Source organism: Manis javanica, chromosome 9, assembly GCF_040802235.1.
Source record: "Manis javanica isolate MJ-LG chromosome 9, MJ_LKY, whole genome shotgun sequence".
Taxonomy (NCBI): domain Eukaryota; kingdom Metazoa; phylum Chordata; class Mammalia; order Pholidota; family Manidae; genus Manis; species Manis javanica.
Window position 1 is genome coordinate 699,197 of NC_133164.1, and position 20,846 is coordinate 720,042.

At 51.3% G+C, this 20,846-nt stretch overlaps 1 protein-coding gene across 7 annotated transcripts; it reads right to left on the reverse strand.

The window, feature by feature from the left end:
* Nucleotides 1-458: 458 nt before the first annotated feature.
* Nucleotides 459-20,844, reverse strand: PROZ (protein Z, vitamin K dependent plasma glycoprotein). 7 transcript variants are annotated; one of them, XM_073212315.1, is made up of 10 exons: nt 18,437-20,844; nt 14,761-14,795; nt 13,447-13,471; nt 12,986-13,099; nt 12,092-12,223; nt 11,816-11,901; nt 10,897-10,978; nt 8,185-8,302; nt 1,658-1,776; nt 459-1,223 (listed from the first exon to the last, which is right to left on the reverse strand). In XM_073212315.1, the coding sequence occupies exons 1-10, from the start codon at nt 18,504-18,506 to the stop codon at nt 688-690; spliced, it is 1,317 nt and encodes a 438-aa protein (XP_073068416.1). In that variant the 5' UTR covers nt 18,507-20,844; the 3' UTR covers nt 459-687. The 7 variants fall into 7 exon arrangements, with proteins under 7 accessions (XP_073068416.1, XP_073068415.1, XP_073068420.1 ...); XM_073212314.1 differs by having other exon boundaries at nt 14,632-14,795; XM_073212319.1 differs by lacking the exon at nt 1,658-1,776 and having other exon boundaries at nt 18,437-20,303.
* Between the last annotated feature and the right edge of the window lie 2 nt (nt 20,845-20,846).

The window sequence follows — 20,846 nt, forward strand, 5'->3', positions numbered from 1 at the left end:
GGCTGCCTAGTGGGCTCTTGGGTAGGTGCTGCTATTAGCCTGCCATGCCTGCCTGGCCCTGTGAGACTGAGAGACTCAGCACGCCAACCCAGGGCTCCCTGCAACCTGCCCAGAGGCTTCCCACGTTGGAAGTGCATCCCTGGCGCACAGCCCCGCATAACGCCCACGTTTCCTGTCTTCTCCCAACCTCCTGAGCTTCCCAGCCCTTTCCCTCAAGCTCTCTGTAGGGCACTGGCCGGCCCTGTTCTGGATGTGTCCTGCAACCCGAGCAGCTCTTTCCCTCATCCTGGGGTCGACCAGTGTGACTGACGTCACGCTGTCTGTCACTGGCAATTCTCAGGGGTTCCCGTCCCAGAGACACTTGGTTCCTTGTGTTTGATGTCAGCCACGGTCATTGACAGATTAGTAACAGAAAGTGTTAGGCTAGAAAAGGGGGCAGTTTTAGGAATGGGGCTGTCTTGTGACAACAATGCATGTTTATTACTGACTGTCTCTCCCTTCTCTTGAGGCATCAGCTCAGGTAAGAGATCCCAAGGAGAGCCGCGCGGGCACTGCGGGGGTGCCGCGGTGGTCCCTGGCAGCATGGTGTTGCCAGGGCCCGTGCGGTGCTCTGACGCTGTCCCGTGTTGGCTGTGAAATCTCAGTTCCTGCCTGTGGTGGCAGCTAACTTGGAATTCCTCCATGTGTTTATTCTGCCGGCTGGGCTCGATTACTCATGACTTGTCTAAACCAGAGGGAGTATCTTGCAACCTTGGTGAGAAGGAAGGCCCCTGCGTGCTCCTCCCTGGGCACCGCGCCCAGGATGCCTGTCAGGAACCAGGTGCCCGCGTGCTCTCTGGCGACTGTGCTGCCCCCTGCCCACTGCAGGCTGCCCCCTGCCACACCCCTGTCGCAGTACATCCTTGTTGTGACCGTCGCATTGAGGGCTCGGCCACACTCCTCGCTGTCCATGAGTGTTACCAGCAGCTGCGTGGTCACGTCGCCCAGCTCGGGGCCGTGGAGTGTCCAGCCGCTGAGGAGGCCGCCTGTCCCTGGGATGAGCACGTGCTCTGCAAAGTCCTTCTCAGGCACACAGATGGGGAGCCCGGCGTCTGGGCACTGGATGGGCCGCCCCAGCTCCAGCAGCGAGATGTCATTGTCGCCCGTCTCCTCTTCGTACCTCATGTGCACGTGGACACCCTTCACCCCGATGGCCAGGGGGTCCGCGCTTGCTCTGCGGGAGCCTGAAATGATGAGCAGCCATAGTTCCGGGGGTGCTTTGCAGCTGCAGCCACACGGGTCCCAGCTCCCCAGGGACCCGGCTCCTCGTACCAGCAGCACTGGTCCCCTGCCCCTGCCTCTGAAGGACATCGGGCGGTGAGCCTCCATTCCATCCCAGGGCCTTGCCTCACGCTTTAAAAAAATCAGAATGAGCTAACTTTCTGGGGGAGAGTATGATGAGGTTTGGCGAAATGGTCAAAAAAGCAGGAAGAAATTAGAAGCGACTCCTCCAAGCTAATCAGATGTGGCTCTGCAGGAGTTTTCCAGGCCAACCTTTTGTTGACTGAGAATTACTAAGGAGGAGAAGTAACGTGTGTTCGGGGTTCTCGGAATCCTTACAGGGAACTCCATGGGCACTTGAACCTTTGGGGCCTCCCTGTGTGACAGAAATGCCCACCTGGCGTGCAGACGAGGAACGGGGCACAGGCGGCGGGTGTCAGGCTGGGGCCCAGCAGTAACTGAACCCGGGGCCTCTGACTTTCAGGACTGTTGTCTCCTCGCCACAGCTGCTCTCTTCTGTGTCAGATTAGGTCACATTTTTACCGGCTGTGATTCCCTTTAGACCAAATCCTAGCATTTGCCTGCTGGCTGCACCCAGACGTTCTGTGGTAGCTCGCATGTGCTCTCTGACTTTATAAAATCTCAGTAGGAGGGAAGCTAAATTCAATTCTCTGTTGTGTTAGAAACAAAAATTATAGTTCTAAATTTTCATTTCATTTCTATATAAGATAGTTTTTATTTCTATTGTGACCTATAAAAATGATCAGATAGGAATATGAAACAGGCGTGAGAGGTGAGATGGAGAACTCCTCCCCAAACCACAAGTACTATGAAAATGTAGTTAATTAATACAACTAACCCTAAAACAGCAACAGGAAAGAAGGCTGCACCAGCCTGTACAGACCTCAGGAACAGGGCCGACCTCATGGAACAGGGTGACGCACCAAAGCCTCGATCTGGCGGGACCCAGGCCCCTCCCCCACCCCAGCTGACTGGTGGGAGGAAGAGAAACGGGGCGGGGAGGGGTGGGGGCCCCCGGACTGCTGAACACCCGGCCCTGGGGCTCTGCTTTGGGAGCAGAAACCTACACTGTGTGGTTCTCTGGACATTGGGGAACTGGGACAGGCGGGGTGCTTGAGAGACAGATTCTGGCCGTTTGTGGAGGACGGGATCCCCACCTGGCTGCTCTGGGACAAGGGAGGGGTGGGCGGTCCGAGAGGCTCCCCAGCAGCCAGGGAAGAGCTGAAGGGGCGGGGTTTGCACAGAGCTTGCTGCAGGGGGGGGGGGGGCTGGATGAGGTTGTCCGGGGCGCGCTGCCCAGCAGGTTGGGAACTTGGGGGAGCTTCAGGCGCTCCATCTCAGCTCCGAGGCCCTCACTGTGACATGCAGCCTGCCAGCACTGGTTCACAAACCTGCAGTCACTGTGCTGATGTCAGGCCAGCAGGAGGGAGGCCCCGCCCACAACAGTTAGCGACACAAAGCACAGAGGCTCACACCTGGGTGCTCAGCCCATGGGCTCTGACACCGGACACAGGCAGTGTAGCCGGGAACCAGGAAACAGATCTCTCCTCCCCCCAGGCACCAGCTCTGCTCCCCAACCCTCAACCTCACTCTAGGGGCTGAGCAGCTCCAGAGACTGGAGCTTCTGGGCACTAGTAGGCACCTCACAGAAATATGAAATGTCAAAAGAACATGGTTCACACAAAAATCTCACAAACCCCAGAAACAGGGCCAAATGAAACTGAACTCGCAATCTTCCTTAAAGAGAGTTCAAAATAAAAATTATAAACATGCTTATGGAGGTACAGAAAAATATTCAAGAACTCAGGAACGAATTTAAGTCAGAGATTCAATCATTAAGAAATTCCATACCCGAAATGAAACATACAATGGAGGGATTTAAAGGCAGATTAGATGTAGTAGAAGAGACGGTAAATGGAATAGAAACTAGAGAAGAGAAGTACAAGGAAGCTGAGGCACAGAGAGAAAAAAGGATCTCTAGGAATGAAAGAATATTGAGAGGACTATGTGACCAATCCAAAAGGAACAATATTTGCATTATACGGGTACCAGAAGAAGAAGAGAGAGAAAAAGGGATAGAAAGTGTCTTTGAAGAGGTAATTGCTGAAAACTTTCCCAATCTAGGGAAGGAGATAGTCTCTCAGGCCATGGAGGTGCACAGATCTCCCAACACAAGGGACCCAAGGAAGACAACACGAAAACATATAGTAATTAAAATGTCAAAGATCAAGGATAAAGACAGACTTTTAAAAGCAGCTAGAGAGAGAGAGAAAAAGATCACCTACAAAGGAAAACCCATCAGGCTATCATCAGACTTCTCAACAGAAACCTTACAGGCCAGAAGAGAATGGCATGATATATTTAATGCAATGAAACAGAAGGGCCTTGAACCAAGGATACTGTATCCAGCGCGACTATCATTTAAATATGAAGGAGGGATTAAACAATTCCCAGACAATGAAAGTTGAGAGAATTTACCTCCCACAAACCACCTCTATAGTACATTTTGGAGGGACTCCTATAAACAGAAGTATTCCTAAGGCTAAATAGATGTCACCCAAGGGATAGACAAAGAGCACAGAATATGATTCATAACATACAAAGAATGGAAGAGGAAGAAAAAGGAAGGGGAAAAAAAGAACCTTTAGGTTGTGTTTGTAATAGCACACAAAGTGAGTTAAATTAGACTGACAGTAAGGGAATTACCCTTGAACCTTTGGTAACCACGAATCTAAAGCCTGCAATGGCAATAAGTACACACCTGTCGATAACCACCCTAAATGTAAATGGTCTGAATGTACCAATCAAAAGACATAGAGTCACTGAATGGATTAAAAATCAAGACCCGTCTATATGCTGCCTACAAGAGACTCACTTCAAACCCAAAGACATACACAGACTGAAAGTGAAGGGATGGAAAAAGATATTTCATGCAACTAACAGGGAGAAAAAAGCAGGAGTTGCAGTACTTGTATCAGACAAAATAGACTTCAAAACAAAGAAAGTCACAAGAGACAAAGAAGGACATTACATAATGATAAAGGGCTCAGTCCAACAAGAGGATATAACCATTAAATATCTATGCGCCCAATACAGGTGCAGCTACATATATGTAAAACAAATACTAACAGAATTAAAGGGGGAAATAGAATGCAATGCATTCATTTTAGGAGACTTCAACACACCACTCACTCCAAAGGACAGATCAACCAGACAGAAAATAAGTAAAAAGACAACAAGCACTGAACAACGTATTAGAACAGATGGACCTAATAGACATCTACAGAACACTCTATCCAAAAGCAACAGGATACACATTCTTCTCACGTGCACATGGAACATTTTCAAGAATAGATCATATACTAGACCACAAAAAGAGCCTCAGTAAATTCAAAAAGATTGAAATTGTACCAACCGGCTTCTCAGATCACAAAGGTATGAAACTAGAAATAAATTACACAAAGTAAACAAAAAAGCCCATGAACACATGGAGGCTTAATAACATGCTCCTAAATAACCAATGGATCAATGACCAAATAAAAACAGACATCAAGCAATACATGGAGACAAATGACAACAATAATTCAACACTGCAAAATCTGTGGGACGCAGCCAAGGCTGTGCTAAGAGGGAAATACATTGCAATACAGGCCTACCTCAGAAAGGAGGAACAATCCCATATGAATAGTCTAAACTCACAATTAATGAAACTAGAAAAGGAAGAACAAATGAGGCCCAAAGTCAGTAGAAGGAGGGACATAATAAAGATTAAAGCATAAATAAATAAAATTGAAAAGAATAAAACAATAGAATAGATGAAAGCAGGAGCTGGTTCTTCAAGAAAATAAACAAAATAGATCAACCCCTAGCCAGACTTATCAAGAAAAAAAGAGTCTACACACATAAACAGAATCAGAAATGAGAAACAAAAAATCACTATGGACAACACAGAAATACAAAGAATTATGAGAGAATACTATGAAAAATTATATTGGTAACAAACTGTATAACCTAGAAGAAATGGACAACTTTCTAGAAAAATACAACCTTCCGAGGCTGACCCAGGTAAAACAGAAAATCTGAACAGACCAACTGACAGCAAAGAAATTGAATTGGTAATAAAAAAAACTACCTAAGAACAAAACCCCTGGACCAGATGGTTTCACTGCTGAATTTTATCAAACATTTACTGAAGACCTAAAACCCATCCTCCTGAAAGTTTTCCAAAAAGTAGAAGAGGAGGGAATACTTCCAAACTCATTCTATGAGGCCGGCATCACTCTAATACCAAAACCAGGCAAAGACACCACAAAAAAAGAAAATTACAGACCAATATCCCTGATGAACATAGATGCAAAAATACTCAACAAAATATTAGCAAACTGAATTCAAAAATACATCAAAAAGATCATCCATCATGATCAAGTGGGATTCAGCCCACAGATGCAAAGACAGTACAACATCCAAAAATCCTTCAACATCATCCACCACATCAACAAAAAGGACAGAAACCACATGATCATCTCCATAGATGCTGAAAAAGCATTCAACAAAATTCAACACCCATTCATGATGAAAACTCAACAAAATGGGTATAGACAGCAAGTACCTCAACATAATAAAGGCCATATATGACAAACCCACAGCCACATTATACTTAACAGCGAGAAGCTGAAAGCTTTTCCTTTAAGATCAGGAACAAGACAGGGATGCCCACTCTCCCCACTTTTATTCAACATAGTTCTGGAGGTCCTAGCCATGGCAATCAGACAACACAAAAAAATAAAAGGCATCCAGATTGGCAGGAAGAAGTCAAACTGTCCCTGTTTGCAGATGACATGATACTGTACATAAAAAACCCTAAAGAATCCACTCCAAAACTACTAGATCTAATATCTGAATTCAGCAAAGTTGCACGATACAAAATTAATACACAGAAATCTGTAGCTTTCCTATACAATAACAATGAATGAGCAGAAAGATAAATCAGGAAAACAATTCCCTTCACAATTGCATCAAAAAGAATGAACTACCTAGGAATAAACCTAACCAAGGAAACGAAAGACCTATACCTTGAAAACTACAAGACACTCTTAAGAGAAATTAAAGAGGACACTAATAAATGGAAATTCATCCCATGCTCTTGGCTAGGAAAAATTAATATTGTCAAAATGGCCATCCTGCCTAAAGCAATCTACAGATTCAATGCAATCCCTATCAAAATGCTGACAGCATTCTTCAATGAACTAGAGCAAACAGTTCTAAAATTCATACGGAATGACAAAAGACCCCAAATAGCCAAAGCAATCCTGAGAAGGAAGAATAAAGCAGGGGAATTACACTCCCTGACTTCAAGCTCTACTACAAAGCCACAGTAATTAAGACAATTTGGTTCTGGAACAAGAACAGACCCATAGACCAATGGGACAGACTGGAGAGCCCTGATATAAACCCAAGCATATATGGTCAATTAATATATGATATAGGAGCCATGGATATACAATGGGGAAATGACAGCCTCCTCAGCAACTGGTGTTGGCAAAACTGCACAGCTACATGTAAGAGAATGAAACTGGATTATTGTCTAACCCCATACACAAAAGTAAACTCAAAATGGATCAAAGACCTCAATGTAAGGCATGAAACCATAAAACTCTTAGAAAAAAATATAGGCAAAAATCTCTTGGACATAAACATGAGCAACTTCTTCATGAACATATCTCCCCGGGCAAGGGAAACAAAAGCAAAAATGAACAACTGGGACTATATCAAACTAAAACGCTTCTGTACAGCAAAGGACACCATCAGTAGAACAAAAAGACATCCTACAGTATGGGAGAATATATTCATAAATGACAGATCCAATAAGGGGTTGACATCCAAATTATATAAAGAGCTCATGCACCTCAACAAACAAAAAGCATATAAGCCAATTAAAAAATGGGCAAAGGAGCTGAACACTTTTCCAAAGAAGAAATTCAGATAGTCAACAGGCACATGAAAAGATGCTCCACATCGCTAATCATCAGAGGAATGCAAATTAAAACCACAATGAGATACCACCTCACACCAGTTAGGGTGGCCAACATCCAAAAGACAAAGGCGAGGATGCAGAAAAAGGGGAACCCTCCTACACTGTTGGTGGGAATGTAAACTAGTTCAGCCATTGTGGAAAGCAATATGAAGGTTCCTCAAAAAACTCAAAATAGAAATACCATTTGACCCAGGAATTCCACTCCTAGGAATTTACCCTAAGAATGCAGCAGCCCAGTTTGAAAAATACTTTGCACCTCTATGTTTATCGCAGCACTATTTACAATAGCCATGAAATGGAAGCAACCTAAGTGTCCATCAGTAGATGAATGGATAAAGAAGATGTGGTACTTATACACAATGGAATATTATTCACCCAAAAGAAGAAAACAAATCCTACCATTTGCAACAACATGGATGGAGCTGGAGGGTATTATGCTCAGTGAAATAAGCCAGGTGGAGAAAGACAAGTACCAAATGACTTCACTCATCTGTGGAGTATAAGAACAAAGAAAAAACTGAAGGAACAAAACAGCAGCAGAACCACAGAACCCAAGAATGGACTAACAGTTACCAAAGGGAAAGGGACTGGGGAGGATGGGTGGGAAGGGAGGGATAAGGGGAATAAGGGGCATTACGATTCACACACATAATGTAGGGAGGGACATGGAAAAGGCAGTACATAAAGAGAAGACAAGTAATGATTCTACAGCATCTTACTACGCTGATGGACAGTGACTGTAATGGGGTTTGTGGGGGCGACTTGATAATAGGGGGAGTCTACTAACCATAATGTTGTTCAAGTAATTGTACATTAACGATTATCAAAATTAAAAATTAAAAAAAATTTTTTAATGATCAAATACTTACTTGTTTTCACACTGATATTTCTGTGTAATAGTGAACATTTTGCTGTTGTCAGTACAAAATTTTTCTGTATTATAACACCACCGCAGAAGTCTTTTCCTTCGGAATTTGTTAGTTTCACCTTTAAGAAATAAAACAGACAGTGAGTGCTGGTGGCAGTCTGCAGGGTGAGGATGAGTGTAGCCAATGCCAAAGAACATGGGCTGCACCACCAGCCAGCAAGGCCGTGTGGTGTCAGCCGCAGAGCAGGAGGCAATCAGCCAGTCATGTGCCCTGTACTCCAAAACAGTTACAGCTAAGAAGCCAACAAAGAGGCCAAATGAAATCATAAAAAATACATAATCCAAAGAAGGCAGAAAAAGAAGTGGAAAAGAACAGATGAGAAAAATAGAAAGGAGATAGCTAAGTTATACAGGAAGAAACTTAATAAATGTAAACGGTTTAATACCCCAGTTAAAAGATAGGGATTTTTCATCTTGGATAAAACAGAAAGCTAATATGCTGCCCATAAAATACATAATTTAAACATCCCATGCTCATGGATAGGAAGAATTAATATTGTCAAAATGGCCATCCTGCCTAAAGCAATCTACAGATTCAATGCAATCCCTATCAAAATACCAACAGCATTCTTCAATGAACTAGAGCAAATAGTTCTAAAATTCATATGGAACCACCAAAGACCCCGAATAGCCAAAGCAATCCTGAGAAGGAAGAATAAGGCAAGGGGGATTACGCTCCCCGACTTCAAGCTCTACTACAAAGCCACAGTAATCAAGGCAATTTGGTACTGGCACAAGAACAGACCCACAGACCAATGGAACAGACTAGAGAGCCCAGATATAAACCCAAGCATATATGGTCAATTCATATATGATAAAGAAGCCATGGACATACAATGGGGAAATGACAGCCTCTTCAGCAACTGGTGTTGGCAAAACTGGACAGCTACATGCAAGAGAATGAAACTGGATTATTGTTTAAACCCATACACAAAAGTAAACTGAAAATGGATCAAAGACCTGAATTTAAGTCATGAAACCATAAAACTCAAAGAAGAAAACATAGGCAAAAATCTCTTGAATATAAACATGAGCAACTTTTTCCTGAATGCATCTCCTTGGGCAGGGGAAACAAAATAAAAAATGAACAAATGGGACTACATCATGCTAAAAAGCTCTGTACAGCAAAGGACACCATCAGCAGAACAAAAAAGCATCCTACAGTATGGGAGTATATATTTGTAAATGACATATCCAACAAGGGGTTAACATCCAAAATACATACATTCACACACCTCAACACCCAAAAAGCAAATAAGCTTATTAAAAAATGGGCAGTGGATATGAACAGACACTTCTCCAAAGAAGAAATTGAGATGGCCTACAGGCACATGAAAAGATGCTCCACATATTCCTAATTATCAGGGAAATGCAAATTAAAACCACAATGAGGTATCACCTCACACCAGTCAGGATGGCCAACATAGAAAAAACTAAGAACAACAAATGCTGGTGAGGATGCAGAGAAAGGGGAACCCTCCTACACTGCTGGTGGCAATGTAAGCTAGTTCAATCATGTGGAAAGCAATATGGAGGTTCCTCAAAAAACCTCTGTACAGAAATACCATTTGACCTGGGAACTCCACTCCTAGGAATTTACCCAAAGAAAACAACTTCTCAGATTCAAAAAGACGGATGCACCCCTATGTTTATCGCAGCACTATTTACAAAAGCCAAGATATGGAAGCAACCTAAGTGTCCATCGGTAGATGAATGGATAAAGAAGAGGTGGTACATATACACAATGGAATACTATTCAGCCATAAGAAACAAATCTACCGTTTGCAACAACATGTATGGAGCTAGAGGGTATTATGCTCAGTGAAATAAGGCAGAGAAAGACAAATACCAAATGATTTCCCTCATTTGTTGAGTATAACAACGAAGCAAGACTGAAGGAACAAAACAGCAGCAGAATCACAGAACCCAAGAAGGGACTAGTGGTTACCAAAGGGGAGGGGTGGGTGAAGGCGGGTGGGGAGGGAGGGAGAAGGGGATTGTAGGGTATCGTGATTGGTGCACATGGTGTGTGTGGGGTCACGGGGAAGACAGTGTAGTTCAGAGAAGAGGGACTCTGCAGCATCTCACTACACTGATGGACAGTGCCTGCAATGGGGTATGGGGGGGGACTCGATAATATGGGTGAATGTAATAACATTGTTTTTCTTGTGAAAGCTTCATAAAAGTGTATATCAATGATACGTTAATAAAAAATACACACTTTAAATATAAAAATACAAATAGTTTAAAGGTAGAAGATTGGAAAAAATATACTATGCTAACACTAATCAGTGGGACACTGAAGTGTTTATTTTAATACCAGACAAGGGAGATTTCAGAGTAAAGAGTATTACGAGGGATATAAAACAAATAAGATATGAAGTTATTTGACGATTAAATGAAATAAAGTACGCATCCTCATAGCACAGGTGCTGGCTCAGAAAATATCAGTTACTACCATTTTCAGTAGCCTAATAAAAGGGATGACATTGAGCAAAGTATGACTTTGTCAAATCTGATGTAGCCTCATTTCTGGAAATCTTAAGTGTTTATTAATAATTAGCCATTTATTAACAAGCCATTTATCAACTACCTACACAAGTTGGGTGCATTATCTCTGATACTCAGTACAACTATTAGGTCACTATTTCACCTTTGAGGGCAGATGGCATTTCAGCACAGATCTGCTGGACTTGTGGAGTAAAATGTGGTGGAACTTGGTGCCAACTCCTCGTCTAGAATGTTAAGAAACAAGTCCTGAAGATAATCGTGGGCTCTGTATCCCACCAGGCCAGGTAATCACTCTCTCTTCAGGTGTTCTAAGGGCCACACAGTAATTCAGTTAGGTACCTTCGTCACCGGGTCTAGTGCAGAGTGTAAACACACCGTGCCTCGGCACGTGCGCCTGCTGTAGCGAGTCCTCTCCTCCCAGGCGGGCGCGGCAGCCCGCCGCTCGCCCCCTCTGCAGGCTAACACGCCAGCCGCCCCCCTGGATCCTCGAGTGGGCGGCTCACACACGGCGGGCCATACACGTTCTGACGAGTGATGCTAGGAACGGCTTGGGGGCTCTTCAAGGAAGGCCCTGAGAAGCCGTAAATAAACCCGCTGCAGGCTCGCTCTGCGCACACGCCCGCGTGCCTGCCCTCTGCCTCCTCCCGGGGCAGGGCGGCTGCAGCTGAGTCGGGCTGGGAGAGGGGCGCCCACACCCGTGTGACTTCCATCACGGCCACTGTCAGGGCTTCCTGTCGTTGTTGATCTCAGCCTGTGCCTGGTTCATGGCACCTCATCCTGGGTGTGTACGGGCAGGAGAAACAACAGCCTCGGGGGGCGAGGGGGTCGCTACCCACAGGGTCAGGCCCCGCCAGGGCCTTGGGGTGCATGCCCTGCGGACAGGAGGCCTGCTGTGCGCATTTGCAGCTGATGCAGAAGTAAACGCCAGAGTGGCCGGCGTTAGGAAGCGCTGGGAGGTTAGCCCAGATCACCAGCCATTACGTGTCTATGCGGCGAAGATGGGCATGACAGACAAGGTGGAAACTGTGACGCAAAATGAAACGTATACAGCTGTCCGTTACCTGCCACGGGAACGCCTGAAGAGGCCGCCGGCCCCCCAGCGGGGCGGTGATGCCCTCGGGGCTGGGCGCTCCACACGCGCACCTCTCTTCGCGGGAGGCGCAGGGGAAGGAGAGTCAGCACCCTCGCTGCCTGGCGCAGGCTCCCCGAAGGCGCGCGGAGAGGCCGGGCAGAGCGAACCCGGCTGCCCGCTCGCGGTCCAGCCCCGCCGCCCGGGCCACCCGGCGAGCTGGGGTGGAGGCCCGCCCGCCGCCTGCTTCCCGAGCCTCCGAGCTCACCGTGGGGGACGCAGGCCTTGCGGTCGGGGCCCAGCCTGTAGCCCTGCGCACAGCTGCACGCGTAGGACTCCTTCCCCGGGCGGCAGAAATGCTGACACCCGTCCGTCCTGGACGCGTGGCACTCGTTCTTAGCTGCAAAGGGAAGAGGCAACGCCAGGAACGCTGACCCGGGAAGAGTCCTCGGCAGTCCCGCGATCTCCCCGCCCCAGGCCTCCCCCGTTGCGCTCTTCCCGCCAGGAGGCCGTTCTCCGCGAGTGCGTCCGGCGGCCCTGCGCGGCTGGCGAGCCCGCGGGCGGCGGGCGGCGGCTCAGAACCTCGCCCGGGCTCGAGTTAAATTGGGACTGCCTGCGGGATGCCGCGTGCGCCGCTCGAGGCGGCCGCTGGAGGGGTGGGAACGCATTCTTCCCCGGGGAACTGCCTCTGCGCGGCCAGAGGCGTCGAGAGGATTGCGTGCGCTTCTGCCTGGTAACTGCTGACAGGAAACCGTTTCTTCCCGCGCCCACGGACACCGCCCCAGCCTCGGACGGGTGTCGGCGCGGAGAGCGGCCGGGGACGCGCAGAAGCGCCTCGTGCGCGTTTGCGCCCAAGCCCGAGGCGCCGCAGCAGTCCGGCCCCCTCGGGGGCGGGGCTGGTCGGGCTGGGCGCGGAGCATGGGCGGGTGGGGGGCGGAGCCTTGGGGTTGGTGTGGAGGCCGCGGTGGGGGCGGGGCCGTAGTGGGGCGGAGCCGGGGTGGGGCGGAGCCGGGGGCGGTGGAGCTCCGAGTCGGGGACTGGTGGGGAGGCCAGGGTGAGGCGGGGCCCGGGCGGGGGCGGAGCCAGGGCAGGGCCGCGGGGGCGGGGCCAGGGGCCGAGTGGGGCGGGGAGGCTGGGGTGGACGCCCCCGCCGCGGGCTCACCCAGCGCGCAGTCCCGGCCCTCGTAGCCCGAGGGGCAGCTGCAGGTGTAGCTGCGGACGCTGTCCTGGCAGGACCCGTTGTTGAGGCAGGGCCGGGAGGCGCACGGGGAGCCGCCTGCGGGAGGGCAGAGCCTGTCGTAGGCACTGCGGCCGCCCGAGTGGCCCTGCCCCGCCCCGCCCCGAGCTGCCGTCCCGGTCGCGGTGGTCGGGGCGCCCCTCCGGCAGGACACCGGCCTCCCCAAGCCTCGGAAGGGGCCGCGCAGGCCGGGGCCCTCTGTGCTGAGCAGGGCCCCGCAGGGGCGTCGCCCTGACCCTGCCGGACCGCGGGCCCCCACGCTCGTTCGCCCTCCTCGGGGCCCGCCAGGCGCTGCCTCGGGTGGGGGCTGCGGGGTGGAACCTGGAACTCACTGGTCTCAGGCAGGAGAGGAACTGATCCTCGCGGGGATGCGGGAAACCACTTACCCATATACCTTTCCCAAAATCCATCCTGTAAAATTAGAACATAAAAGCATTACAAACGGGACATTTTCCTGTTCTGTGCTGTAGATGGCTGAAGAAAATAAAATGTTGATTTTATCCACTTAATGGGAAAATGCTGTTTGAACCAAAGAATCTGAAATTCTTTACATGTAATCCGTCTCATATTTAGTAAATACGCAACACGCCCCCTCGGCGGGTTCACCGCCGGCCCTTCTCGGGAGGGACGCAGCCGGGCGCCTCGCCCCTCGCCCTGCGGAGCGCCCGGCACAGCTGAAAGCTCACAGTTAAACAGTGACTGAAGGATAACAGGTGTGGGGCTGTTGTTTGTGGGGGTTGGGGGGGCATCTAAAATTAGGACAAGTACTCAGATCTAAAGCCTGGAAGTTAACATTACAAGTTATCTCCCCAAATCATACTAGGGCCATAACAACTTGTTGTGTCACAAGCTCTAGATTTCAGAACTCAAATTTCTCTTTACCAGGAAGTTCACATTTCTCCTAGCTTTTTAAAAGATGGTCTATTTCAGAGTTTTCTTACAGATAGGCATTTAAGAAGCTATGATTTTAAGATATTTAGGTTGACATTTTGCTAAGAATCAACTTTAAATACTACTTTCATACATAAAACTGGGAAATCTTCACTTGATCTTTTACTGTTCTGACATATTTACACACAGATATTCAGTTTCAGGTTTGACTCACTGTCTTCTAATAATGATGTGTAATTAGGAGTGGCAAGATCTTATCTGTATTAAGAGTACATGTTTTAACCCAAATTATAGATTGCTGCTTAATTCAAATTATAGATTATGAGAGATTTTCTTAGCATGTAGGCATCTGAGGGAGGATTTCTGTGTTTTGAAATGTGCTTATATATTGAATAATTAAGTATCTATTAAAAATACTAAATTCTGTCAGTCATGACAAGCTTCAGTGAGCAAATCAAGTCTGCAGTGCGCTCATCCAACCTGCAGAGTCAGCGCCCTGGTCCCCCATTCCCTGTGGGCAAAGCTGTGTCACGTCTCTGCCTGTCTGTAAAATCGGGATAAGTGAACCCCACGGGGAAGTGAACAGGTTAGTTAATTTAGCTAAGTCTCTGAGAAATTCTGCCCTCTGCACCTGGGAATTCAGGTAATTGGCACTGAGTTCACGGTGGGTACATACGTACAGTGTCTGCGTCATTTTCAAACACTTCCCTTGCTTCTTCATAGACACAGATTTCTTCATAACATTCTTTTTCCAAATTTCCCTCAAAGAGCTCTTCCAAAAGATAGGAACCCGCACGCTTCCATCTTACCAGGACTTCATTTGCATCTGAGGCCGGAACAAATACTGCAGAACAAGACAACACTGGATGTGGGGCCGCCCACCTGGGGCTCCCCAGACGCACCTTCTGGAGCTCAGGGCGTGTGCTGCGGTTCCTACCCAGCATCTGCCTCTGGCCTGACCACCCCCTGTCCCTTCCCTGTGGATCAGGCACCTGAGACAGGGTCGTGGCCCGTCTGCAGGGCCCACTCTCCTCTGCATGTTGTGGGCACACTTCACTTCTGCTCACCCTGGTGAATCGGGCAGAGACTAATATTGCATAGAGAGGACCGGGACACAGCGACACTGGGCCTGAAAGTACCCATGGCTGGGCTGGGGTCAGCATTCACTTGACACGCCATTTGCCTCCTCTCCCACTTAGACCATGTTTCTCAGTGCTGCAGAAACCAAGTCCGATCCATGGTCTCGTCCTGGACAGACACAGACACTCTGGCTGCACCACAGGTTAAAAGCTTCAGTAGAATTAGAGCAAAGGGGTAAAATCTGTGCAGAGCCTTTGGCATTGCAAAGTATGGCGAGGGAGCAACATGTGATGGGGCGGGAAGGGTGTGAGCGAGGGCAGCCTGCACTGTAGCAAGTGACCTACGTAAACCATGCGCACGGAACCTGTGGCTCCCGAAGGCACTGTGAGCCCTGTTCATGTCACACGAAGCCCAGGCTCCTCACCTATGGTGGCCCACACCCCTCCCTGGCACTGCACACAGCCAGACCGCAGGGGCGGAAACCCAAGGGGCTGTGCAGAGAGCTGTCCATGGGACACCATTTGTGCTCTGGGGGAGGTGGTGCCATGGCCACGGGTGTCTTGGAGATGACGCCCCCCAAAGCAGGTGCTTCCGGGCCATGTGCGCCACGTGGCTGAGGGTGGACTTGCAAGGGTAGCTTTGGTGCCCAGCACAGAGTCATGTGAGGAAGCGTCAGGAGCTGATTTGGCTAAAACTTGAGTGTGTGGGAAGGAACAGGGACTTGGGTGGGACACAAAGCTGGAAAGGCAGGTGGAGCGAGCCTTCTACATGTCAGGGGCCAGGGATTCAGCAGAAAACCAGACAGCACACAGGCCAGTCCCAGCCGTTGGGGTTGGGACCACACAGGGACCGGCTGGACAAATGACCATATGAGCAAAGAGCAAGATGACCGGCTGAGTGGGCATGGACATGTGAAAAGTCAGGGGCCTGCAGAGACTCCATCAGACACCTGGGAACGTCACGGGCACATCACGGGCTGCAGGTCAGCAAGGCATCCCCAGAGAGGCAGCTTTTGCACAGAGCAGTGAAGGGCGAGTAGGAGCTGGCTTAGGAAGGGGAGCATTTCAGACTGAGGCAAGGGTGGCTCTGTGCTGAGAGGTGAGAGCAGCCCCGAGTTCACGGACCTGAACTAGAGGTGTGACGTGGGCGGGTGGGCAGCAGGCTCCAGAGGGCTGTCCCCAGTGGTGATCCTCTGCCGTGGGATGAGAGCCCTGGTTTCTAGCTGGGCATGTGGTTTCCCAGAATAAAGACTGTCCTGGTGCTTGGGGGGCATGTGGCTCTGTGCTGGCTAAAAAGATGCAAACAGAAGGGGCAGCCCCCAGCCCCTGGGAAACTCCCTGAAAGACAGCTGGTGTGGCCCTGGGCTGTTTCTTTGTCCCTCCCTCTATCCTGCTGCCTGGGACACAGGTGTGATGGCTGGGGCTGTAAGCACCGCTCTGGAACATAAGTATGCAGCCACATTGGGAGGACCGAGGGGTGAGCGCCTCATAGGTCCAGGGCCTGCCCTAACCACGATGACCTCTTCTTGACTAACTCCATCTGCAACTATCTATCTCCAAGTAAGGTCACATTCTGGGGTTCAGGGTGAACATGAAATTTGGGGAACCCTGCAGAAGTAGTGTCCTCAGATTCCTGCCCATGAGGAAGGTGCTGGGGACTGAGACTTCCTGTCCTGGGCAGCCTTTCACAGGGCGGGCCGGCATCCTTAGATTTCCTCAGTTACTACCACTGCGATCGCAGGAGAGCCGTCCCTCCAGGCTCACTGATCTGTTTCTGTGGTAAAGGAGAGCTTTCTTGTCTCCTTTTTGTTGATTTAATGGGTCCAAGATCTGAGCTCATGGATTTCCCATTTCCGAGGCTGCGTCTGGTTCTTTCCGCATGTGTGTGAGCATTTTGATGCGGCTCATTTCCTTGCACATCTCGGCTCCTGCCTCCTGAATGCCGGCCCTCAAGCCGTGTCCTTGCCCTGCATGTGGGGGCTGCCGGGAGCCGGGGCTGCTTTTCCTGCAGGCTCTCATTGTCTCATCTCCTTGTGTGTCTGGGGATGTTTCTCTTGGACTCGTGGGGGCCCGCTGTCTTTGGAGTGGTAGGGTTGGCATTCCGAGGCCAGGATGGAGGCGGCCTTTGCCGGCGAGGGGCATGTCCATCCAGGGAACGGGGCCCGGATCACCCAGGCCTCCAGAGCAGCGGCCGACTCTGGGCAATGGCTTTCTTCCTGGATCCAGTGCCAACATGCAGGGGACTTGTGCCTTGTTCCTGTGCCTGCTGGGGGTGGACAGGGGTCCGGAGGGGTCCCGCAGGCTGACTCAGGTTTACTCCTGGAAGGACAGGGCCCCCAGCCGGCAGGGACCTCGGGCGTGGCCAGGGTGAGCTCGCCTTTCGTTTCAGGCTTCTGGTTGTGTGGTCTCCCACTTTGCGCCAGCCCAGAGGGCCGTGTTTGTTACAAAGGGCAGAGCATTTCAGTATGTAATCTGCTTTCCACTTCTACTGAGAGGGTTTTCCTGGGAGTCTGATACACAGCATGTGGTCAGATACCCATGCTGGTGGAGCTGCCAGGACGGTTTCCTGCCAGGTAAGGCCATGCACACGTAAATGGTGTAATGCCACCCGTGGGTCCCTTACAGACAAACCAAACTCTAACCAGCTCTACTCGTTAAGGATTCAAACTTTGTCCTAAAGGTATTAACCGGCGGGGAGATGGCAGCCTCGAGTTCCCAAATCACCCATTTGCCATGTGCAGGGCCGCCGGCTGGAGGCTCGGCTGTGGGCAGCACTGGCCAGGAGTGTAAGCATCTTAGAGTCCCAGCTCCAGATTTAAACATCAAACCAGTGAGGTTAACTTTAATAATATGCTACCTTAACCCAGTAGATCCAAAATGTTATCATTTCAGCATGCAATCAATTGAAATCAGTTGACCTTCTGGAAGCTGCTATTTCTGTGTGTTTTGGGCCCACTGCTGTTGAGTGGCGGGGCGGATGGGTGGGTGGGGGCTGCTGTTGACAGAGCTGGGGGAGCACTGGGCCAGCCCCATCTGGGCAGCACACAGAGGAGCTAGGACGAGGTGGCAGACGGGCCACAGTCCAAGGCCTGGGACTCAGCATGTCCCAACAGCCGGATAGGACTTGTGGGTCCCCCAGAGGACAAAGCCAAGCTGCTTGCTGCCCACCCCTGGGGCCCACAGCCAGGGACCCGTCCACAGAGAGCCTGTCCCTGCACCTTGAGCCACGCTGCCAGCTACCAGCCTAATCCCATGTGGGCATCGCCCTGGAAGGAGCCCAGGGGACACCATCATGCCCTGCCAGCCACTGGGAGGGGTAAAGGGATCGGGAGCTCTGTCCCAGGCCAGCTGCGCAGGGCCCTTGTGGGAGCCTGCACCCGCTGGGGCCGTCAGCAGGGCTGCCTACCTGAGGACGCTGCCCTGTGGGGCTCAAGGAAGAGGAGAAGGATGAAGAGCAGCCGGACACAGGGCGCCATGCTGGCCACTCTGACCGCCGCTGGCGGATGAAGTCTGAAAACAGGGCAAAGTCCGCCTGGCGCTGGCCGGTCCGGCCGCTTAAACGAGCCCCAGCCTCAGCTGCGGGTCAGGTGGCCGTTCCTTGGGTAAATCCTGCTTTCTGCATGCATGCTTCAGCTCTGCGTTCTGCTGTTTAAGCCAAAGACAGGGAAGAAAGGCAGAGAAATGAGAGCCAGGGCAAAGGGCATTGGCGGGGACTTGAGGGACACAGAGTGGGGTGACTTCCTGGGAGTGAAGTCAGCAGACCCTGTTCTGTGCACACAGCCCCTGGGACAGCTCAGGGGCCGCGGCCACGGCCCGGTGACACAGCAGGGAGAAGACAGAGGCCTGGGGCTGACATGCCGGGTGGCGGGGGGCCCCGGGAGGGGTGGTGGAGGAGTAAGCCACGTTTCAGTGTGGAGAAAAGGACAGCAGACGAGGTACGGAGTGCGGCCTGCCTCAGACAAGCCAGCCCCGGGGGCGCCCTTCGGGAGAGGGGCTGGAGCCCAAGAGCAGCCCCTGGACTGGGGAGGACTGCAGGCCCCCTGGAGGCCAGGCTCCCAAGCACGGCAAGAAGGTCAGCGTGGCAGGGGGTCCAAGGGCCCGAGGGCAGAGGGACACAGCCAGTGGGGGGCCGGGGAAGAGAGCTTCTGCAAAGGGCAGCAGGGACCAGCAGAGCCCGGCCACCCCTCACTCAGAACGGCTTGCTGGTTTCCTGGGTGCTGAGCGCCTCGTGGAGGAGCTGACCCGGGGCGTCCTGGGAGAGCCAGCGTGCCTTTGGACCTGGAATCACGCTCAGCACCGTGGGGTGGCAAAGACGGCAACACCCCCCTCCCCAGGCCTGACCTCACACCCAGCGGCCGCTGCCAGGGATGCAGGAGCCGCGCCTACCCCATCTCTGTCTTCCTCTCTCTCTCTTTCTGTGTATCTGTCTCTGAGTCTGTCTCTGTCTTTGTCTCTCTGTCCTTCCGTTTCTATCTCTGTCTCTGTCTGTCTCCCAGTCTCTCTCTGTCGATCTCTCTGTCTGTGTCTGTCTGTATCTCTGTTTATATACATCTCTCTCTGTCTCTGTCTCTCTCCTGCTTGCCGCCGGCCCCTCTGCCCTGGGGGCTGCCGCTTAGATGGTGTGCCCCGCAGTGTAAGCTTAGCCCGAGTCACCGTGTAGACAGGAGGTTTCATCGGCCTGGTTTCCCCGTGGAGTTGGGGCTACCAGGGGTGGGGTCCCTCGGGATGCATAGTCCCAGGGGGATCCCTCCACGAGACCCGGCCACCGGCCGCCGCACGGAGCCAGTCAGGCCGCATTCTCTCCTGCCCCACAGTCTTGCTGCCCTGGACGGGGGCCGTTGCCTCAGTCTCCCTCCCGCTCTGGCTCCGATGGCGGTGGCCAACAGTGAGGGACGCCAGTCCTGACAGTGAGGGTGGGCTGGTGACTTCCCCCAGAGCTCAGTGGACCCCAAATGACTTTTGATCTCAGAACCGAAGACCTGAGTTTACCCCTGGACAGAGACCACCCAGCTCTGCGGGGAGCCCCGCCCCAGCCGCCCCTGTGATGAGGTCTCCTGCCAGGGAGGAGGGACCTCGGGGCCACCAGGGGCCACTCAGACTCGTGACCTCGCCTCCACTCCCTTCACACTGTTTCTGGGAAGCTTCCCCCGAGCTGGCATTGATTTTCTAACCTCACACGGTCTCTTGTTTGCGAAATACTCTGTCCCACTAGTGGTGTTTTGGGGAGTTTCACACTGGAACTTTGAAACTTTGCCTAGGGAAGTTACACAAAACGTAAGCTGGGTGGGACACTGGGGCACACTGGTAGGTCTGGTCTGGCATGACTGTTTTCCAAAAGCACGTTTCCATGACCACTTAGAGGGCTGAAGGTGCCGGGGACTGTGGTGGGGAAGGGCGATGCTCAGCCCACGGTCAGCAGGGACCCTCCTCCAGCCCCTGCCGCCTGAGGAGCTGCAGAAACGCCCTGGGCCCGCACCCACCCAGAGACCCTGGCTCAAGCGCTCTGGGCTGTGGCCTGGATGCAGGACGGCAGAGCCGTGTCAGGGTGGCTGGACGTGGCACATGTTAGCAGTGCCCAGGTGATTCTGGCGTGAAGCCAGAGGAAGAACTGGTCCTTAGGTCCACTTCAACATCCCCTGCCAAGGAGAGACCCCTCCAACGGATCCTGCCTCTCCCGGGACACTGGGGGAATGTTTCCGCCTCGTCCCAGACATGGGAGGTGAAGGAGGGCCTCAGTGATCCTGGCATGCGTGGGGGCCCCCGCCCCGAGCCCAGGGAGAGATTGCCCCGGGGGGCTGGCCCTGACCCTGCCTTGC